The 7,928-nt window shown below is 39.1% G+C and overlaps 1 protein-coding gene across 1 annotated transcript in view; it reads right to left on the reverse strand.

The window, feature by feature from the left end:
• The window catches only part of VCAN (versican), a 105,781-nt gene that overhangs the window by 24,907 nt on the left and 72,946 nt on the right, over positions 1-7,928 (reverse strand). Inside the window, exons 6-7 of the mRNA XM_009886862.1 lie at positions 4,021-4,134; positions 2,663-2,776 (exon numbers count right to left, since the gene is read on the reverse strand). Coding sequence (XP_009885164.1) covers positions 2,663-2,776; positions 4,021-4,134 — 228 coding nt within the window. The remainder of the gene's footprint in view (positions 1-2,662; positions 2,777-4,020; positions 4,135-7,928) is intronic.

The following is a 7,928-nucleotide window of genomic DNA, read 5'->3' on the forward strand; positions in this document are numbered from 1 at the left end:
ACATGGAGCTTTCAAAGCAGCACTTCAGGCAGCAAAACTGGGAGGATCAGAGCTCTGGGCTCATTTATCTGGACACTGTGAGCTCTCATAAGGGCTTTTCACAGAGGAACAACAATGGAAAGACTGATGGATCCCCCAGGATAAGACTCCCATCAAGATCTACTGTAGCTTGCAGTCACCCTTTGAAAAAGTGTTTTGGGGATATCACTGCATTTTAAGATGTGATGTTCAAATGTCACCAAGTAGCATACAGAATATGCATCCGTATTTTGAAAAGAGACATGATATTCAAAAGAGGGTATCTAACAGAGGTACTCCACTTTTAATCTAGTCTGAACCAGAAATGATGCTGGCTTACTGATCTACCCATCTAGTTTTAAAAAGCAACACCCTCAGCTGCTCTATTTCTAACATTGGATGACTTTAGCTCTCTTCAGGAAGAAGTTCCTGGGCTCAGATTGTCTGCTGAACTGTTTCCACCTGGCAAGAAAAACGGCTGTCAGGGAGCCAATTACAGCTGACTGAGTCTCAGGATTAATTTCCCTCACCCTAGGTTAGATCACCCTGAAGGCTCCTCTAACTTCTACCACCTGCCGGAGCTCCCCAATGTGCAGCTGCACTGTTCACTGGTCACATCCCCTCCTAACGCTAACACAGGCGTAATACATCAGCCGAAGATCCCTTTGTCTAGAAAAGTCTCAAGGGGGCATTTGCTTGAAATTCTGAGCTCAATGTTTTTTCTGCAGCAGTGTCATGGGACGGACCAGGACACAGTGGAGTTGTCTCCTGCTTTTAAGCTTCATTTCCAGAGGCGATGCACACTCACTGCTTCCATGACATTTTAAACACCCAGCACCATGCCTAAGAAACCCCTTCAACTTGACTTTTTTCAAAGCTTTCTAAAATGAATAGTATATGTTGGAGAAAAAGAAAAAAAAAAAAAAAAGAGTAATGAAATATAATCTCAGTGTGCTCAACTCCACCTTTCCTGTGGCACCAAGGTACGCATTCTGTCGTTCTGGCTGGTCTTTAAATCTAGTGAGGTCAGGACTGGTGCCTTGAAATAAAGCCTGCTTGCCAGACAACTGTGTCTGAATTGCCAACACAGTTTTATTTTGTCTGGTGGAGTGGAAATTTGGCACTAAATGCTTTTCCCAAGTCCCAAACCACTGCAGGACTTTAAGTGGAGGAAATTTAAATTCCAAAGCTGAGTGAGCAGGGGTCTGGTTCTGATTGACAAACTAGGAAATGTTGCCATTAACCACCTAAAATGCACTCTCAGGTTGGTCATAAAAAACAGCTTAAAGCTACCACAGTACTCAGAGCCACTCGCTGCTATGGATTTGCTGGAATGAAGGGGAGGAGGAAAGGAGTGAGAACATTTATTTCTTTTGTTGTGAATACACTGTCAACTTATAATTCTGGAAAACATTCTGAAAAAAATTCAGAAAGTCCTTTCAAATTACAAGGTTAGCCAGGCTACTGAAAAATTTAAACAGTGAAAAGTGCTGGAGCTGGTCAGCTTTGAGAGTTTTCTGCTCTAACAAACAAATCTCTATAGGTTGAGCTGGAAGAGGTTCCAAACTGCCTTCCACTGAAGATCAGAAACAAACATGAAAATACACAATATTAATTAAACAAATCCAAAAACCTAGTTCATTCACCTGTGACCAAAACCATTCAGCTGAAGAAAAAGAAGTATTTTCATAAGCTTTAGAAAGTAGAAAGTGCACTTTAAAACACCATTTCTTTTTCCCATGGAAATGCCTTCATTAATTTTGCTGACAGAACAGATTTTGCTCCTCCTATTCCTCCTCCTACATGGACATATTGAGTAAGTATCTTGCACTGTAAATATTTCTCATAAGTGCAGTGAGATTTCTTGCATCAATGTTCTAACAATTACAGAGAATTGGATGTTTAATCTGATTTCAGCTGTCCAGTTTAGAAAGCCTTTTACAAGTTCCTTGTAATTGTGATCCTGCATGCACTTTTCCTAAAATAATCACAGAGCAAATGAATTTGAAATCTCTGTCATGAAATTGTGAAGGCTGTGGTACGCAGTGGATGGATATATAATCTGGCACATTCAGTAGACTATTCCTGCTTTCCAGTGATGCTTGTTGGAAGTGATGGGTTCTGATAAGTCTTCTACACTGTATATAAATTTTTAAGACAGAAGCTCGGTCAGAGAGTAACTCTGCTCCCACTCATTATTCCATAAGCATCACTACAGTAATGAGAGAACCTCGTTATGTGTCTTCCCAGAACTTTGCAACCCAATATCAACAGGCTGTACTTGCCTTGGAGCCACCTGAAAACTGTAGGCTGTTGTTATTTTGACATAGAAACTGGCTAATATATCAGTCTATATTTGGCACAGCAGTAATGTGACTTCCAATTAGGTTAGCATGCAGGTGGAGTTTGCTCTCATCTTGCAGAAGATGGTGCAGTTGTAACCTTAAACAAAAAGTCCTAAGCCACAAATCATGGGAGTCTAACTCAAAAATCATAATCTCTCCTCATCACTGTTGACTTCCCACAGATTTTGACAGTTTCTTCCATCCTCTCGTTTTTAGGAGGCTTTGCCTAGTTACTCCAGAAGGGTGTTGAAATGAAAACAGATGACCTCGATCACCATATATTAAAGAATACACCTTACCTTGTTCACAGAGAGCACCTATATAGCTTGGCAGACACAAGCAAGTAAAGGTATTGAGGCCATCTATACATGTGGCTCCATTCCGGCATGGGTTAGACTGGCATTCATCAACATCTACAACATAAAGATAATAGTGTTTTTATAATCCACCCACCTCCTAGAAGGGAAATGTTCTTCAGTCTTAGTCATACTTACTACTATGACCAGTTCAATTCAGAAGAATGAAGTATTGCAAAAGATCCAAGTGACCCATTTATTTGTACGATAACTGATTTCACTATGCACAACCTTCCTTTCTCTTCATCCAAAAGCCAAGAAGCAGTTTCCTCAGGAAATGTGACATTACTCATCCACAATTCTATAGCCAGCACTCTGACTCCTGAGTTAATTTCTGAAACCTAGACCTTCAATTCCTCATCGAGTAACTGAGAAAGAAGCGGTACTGAGAAGTGTGTAGTATTTTCCCATACTGGTGGAAAATTTGATTTGAGCACGTGACCATGACACAATAAATTCTCATCAAGTACTGGAGACGTCAAATAACTTCGTGAATCTCAAATATTGGAAATCTCATCATCTGCCATCAAAAAACCTGCTAATATCAGTTTGCAAAGCAGCATGCCCTGGCATCTTATTGGTTTGCATTTCTCATTTTGTCCTTGCCTAACCTTATCAAGATAAGGACAAAGCATCATAAAGACAATCTCACTAAATGACCAGTCAGATAGTAACGTTCCTAGTCGTGCATAGGTGTACTGCTGAGCATATGGCTCTACAGTAAACAAATAACATGTCTCTCCCCAACTCCTTTGGCTGCTAAAATACCTTGTCTTCACTTTTTAGATTGGAGTGCTAGCTCATTTAATATAATTACTTTGTGTATGTATTTGCACAGGTTATAAGCTAATATGTTTCTTTATAAAGATCACATGGTTTTTTGTCTTCTGATGAGTACTGTTCCTCTGAAACAATCACAGCTTAAACTTCAATGCAGATTTTCAAACATCTTAATCCAAAGTGAATTGCTGGTAGTAATTGACAAAGCTCTTAAGAACTATCCCCGATATTAGTGATTATTTGGTTTTATTTGATGTATTTATGAATTTAATGTTACAAATTCTAGTTCATTTACGATTCTCTTATGTTTGTGTGCATACGCATCTGTGTACTTTACAGGGAGAGAGAAAAGGGTAAGTGGACCTCCTTCATTTTGTTGTTCTTTTCTTAAGTAAGGTCTCACTGTAGAATTTTTCAACTGTCTATGTGTTCCTCAACTTCAAAACACACCAATTCTTCAGATCTCATGTATGAAAACTTCATACTCTGCCTTAATCAGCATCTAGATGGCATCAGCTTACCTAATTCACACTGCTCGCCGTTGAAACCTGGCAAACATGTACAGATGTAAAATGAACCACGCGGATAGCAGGTACCACCATTAAGGCAAGGATTGCTTTTGCATGGATCTTGGCCTGTTAAACAAGCGAAAAAAGAAAATGAACTCTGTAGTTTCAAGGAACTGGTGTCTTTTTGATTTTTTGGAAGAAAATATCTTTCTTCGTTTCTGTATTGATGTTGCAGGCTTTACTATAGTTACAGAAATCCTATTATTATAATAGACTACAGAGAATAAGATAGTTTTGTAATATAGTAAAGCTTATTTTCAGGCATCACTATTTTCAACTTTAACAAAAATATGGCATTTACTATGAACCAGTATAAGTAATTTTCAGAATTACATTTTTTCACAGCAATTTTTACTATATTTGGTAGTCATGATATTCTGTTGAGGATTTAGTTTGCATGACATGACAATTAATTATAGCTGAAAAGAGTTAAGCATATGCAAAATGAATGGAAAATGCTTTTTTTTTTTTTTTTTTTTTGAACAGGGTTAGTTTATGTAGAATGATTGGGTACACAGAACATACTGGCTGGCTGCTGTTTTTTCACTTTGTTACATTTAATTGGTCAATGCCCACCAAGTCTTATCTCTTTGAAAGGATGTTTTCACACATGCATATTTCCCACCTGTCTTTCTTAAAAACACATTTCAAGAATACAAATCAAGATACCAAATAAATTCATAACTGAACTAAACATTAAGGTAAAAGCTTACCTGCTGGGAAATCCTCAGTTGCTATGGGAGTTACCATTTAAATAGCTTTTTCTTGCAGAGCTTTACGCCTTCTAGTGATGTTTATTTCAACTGAATTTAGATACCTAGGTATTTGCATTTGATTTAATGCCTGGGAGCAATCATTCACACAAATAAATACGCACTAGATAACCATTTGTAAGTATTAACTTCTCAGAGTTAGAGGAAAATCACGAAGACAGCCCTTCTGGGACACAAGAAGAAAGCCCTGGCTTTGAACGTTTACAAAATGGCTAAGAGAGTTCTATAACTTAAGTTACTTCAGAGACATGAGAAAAGTTTAGATTTTTGGTTACATTTTTCCAAAGCAATCTGACTATGGTTTATGAAGTAAAAGAAAAGTAACATCTGTTTTACCCTTGCAAGTTAGGCATTCAAAGAAGTCTTCTTAAAGTAACAAGTTCCCTATCACTGGAAAGCAGAGTTAAGACACACATTTACAAGTATCACAACAAATATATATGACAGTGATCATATTTGGAAGTTACCTGGAATTTGCACTGCTGTGCCTTCAACTGAACCCACACTGGTGCCAATCAGGAAATCTGATCCATTAGTGACTTCCGGAAGAGAAAATGATGAAGTTACAAGTTCAATAGTGTTTGGTTCCTCAGAGCTTATTGTTGACTGCTCATTTTGATATGGATTGTTTCCAGGGGCAGTGCTGTTTGTTGCAATGTTAGAAGAAATTGTTGTGATCTCCTCTCGAGCAAACAAAGCTGATTGTGTTTCTATGCTTCTATCCAAGGGTCGTGAAGATGAAGCTAGCATTGTAACCGCTTCCTGGTCAGGCGTAAATACTTCACTTTCAATACTATTGCGTGACTCTGAAACAGGTGTGGAAAAAAGCCATGGGATCTCTCTCTCAGTACTCCTGTCATCTTCTTGATGGGGGTTGTTGACTCTCCCTGAGGAAGCTTCAACTTTTATTGTGCTAACTTTTGGAACATCTGTGCTCACTCTTTCTTCAAAAATCAGAAAAGCAGTAGGCAAGACATGTATTGATGGAGAATCTCCAGAAACAGTAGCTTCTTCCTCAGCAGCCAAATCTGTTACAGAGGTTTCTGTCTCCTCTGTCCTGTCTGTTACAGGTCTATTAAAGTGAGGAGTACTTTCAGTAGTTGTGCTTTCTGCAACAGGCTTGGGAGAAAACTCCAGCAGAGAGGGCTCCGTTCTGTCAAGAAGGTCTGTAGTGGGTGGTTTATATGTTGCTGCAATATCAGAACTAACCTCTTTGAAGGTTCCTTCCAATGAATGATTGGACTGATCTGAATCCATTGATGATGACGTACTTGGAATGATTACCTCAGGGTACTCAGATACTCCGTTAACTAACTGAACAGTTACTGAGGATTTAGGAGTAGAATAGAAGCTCACTGAATCTGTTTCTTCATACTCTGCTGATGCCGATTTTGTGTATACTGTAGGATGCTTTTCTTCATTCTTGCTAGATGATACAGCTGTCAGGTGGGATGTACGCTGTGTGGTGACCATACTTACGTCAAGCATGTCAGTTGTCAAAGCCTTTTCTGTCTCAGTAGCTAAAACTGGTGTAAAAGAAGGAACCACAGGCTGCTTATCATCCAGTTCTTCTTGGCCCATACCAGAAAAGCCAGAGACAGGGATTGTTTCACTTTGATCTGCTATTACTCGGTTGTTTGCTGAAGTATTCAGCTCATAGGTGTCTTCTGATGTACTTGATACAATATGTTTAGACTCATGAAGGACATGAGGGCTTGCCAATGACGGTACTGTAGGAAATAAAATGCCCAATTCAGAGAGTTCGGTAGTGATGAGGGTCTCTGTTGCAAACTTCATGGCATTCCCTGAACCCAAATCTTTGTCATCTGATTTTGGTCTGTGCTCAGCTGTTACTGATTCACTACTTGGCTGATTGGAAGTAGGCAAAGACAGACTATCACCAGATCCAAGTGTCTTCTCTTTGGTTATGGAAAAATTAGGTGTTGAATAGTATTTCTCCCCTTCAGCTGTCATGCTATCATCACCACCATATGTTGATTGTATCACAGGATTTGGCATTGTCTGTACACTTATTATATCTTCAGGCATTGATTTTGAGTGATCCATGTCTATAATAGTTGTTTCTTCTGATGGGATTTGAAGTCGTTCTTCAATTAGTGTAATATCACCATAAACAGAAACATTCAGAATAACACTTCTTTTATCATCAATCATGGGAATAATTTTCTCATATATCCCAGTATCACTTGTTAGTTCTTCTGATGTAGCTGTCTTTGGTTGAACAGCAGATGGATTTGCCACAATCTCTTGTTCTTCTGTAAAAAGGGATGCTCGTCCTGTGATCACAGTCTGTGATCTATCTATCGGTGCCTCTGTTGTCATAACTTCCCCAGGAACACTGGCTGAAGCATTTAGTTCTACTTTTGACACAGGGGGTATTGACAAATGAGTAAACATATCAGAGGAAGATGAATCCAAAACACCAAACCAGCCAGATCCTTCTCCAGAGCTTTCAGGTAATACTCCGCCTGGTAATTTTGTTGTTGTTGTTACAAGTGATTCTTCTGTTTCAAGATTAGGCGTTCCACTCAGTATTACAGAAACAGGAGTTACGCCATCTTTAATCAGCAAATGTGAAGTCTCCTCTTGAGAAAGAGATCTAGAAGTAGTTGTTGTCCTATCTGTTTCATTTTCTCCTCTCCTAGAGTTAGTTTCCTTACTCTGAGGTTCTTCAATCGCAACAAAATAAGGCGTCATATCTTTAACCTCCTTAGAGTTGAAGGTCTTAGAACTCTCTTCTGCTAAAGCTGGGGAACTGGTGATCCCTGAGCTGGGGAACTGGTCTTCTGTTTCTAACAGCAACTCAGTTGCAGCACTTGTAACTTCTTCATTAACTTCAGCATTTGATTGAGCGCTTCCTCTTTCAAAGTCTTGTGTCTTGCCAGTTGAAAGACTGGGTCTCGTATTTGCAGGATCGGAAGTCTGAGGACTTGAAGTACTCATGGTTTCTTTGACAGTCAATGGCACTACAGAAGGAATAACAGCAAGGTCGTCTCCTGATCCTTGTCCTGAAAATAATGGATCGCTGATGAGCTCATTATTTGTTAGCTTTTTTTCTTGAGGTGT

This window comes from Charadrius vociferus, unplaced genomic scaffold (assembly GCF_000708025.1).
Source record: "Charadrius vociferus isolate BGI_N301 unplaced genomic scaffold, ASM70802v2 scaffold244, whole genome shotgun sequence".
NCBI classification, from domain to species: Eukaryota; Metazoa; Chordata; class Aves; order Charadriiformes; family Charadriidae; genus Charadrius; species Charadrius vociferus.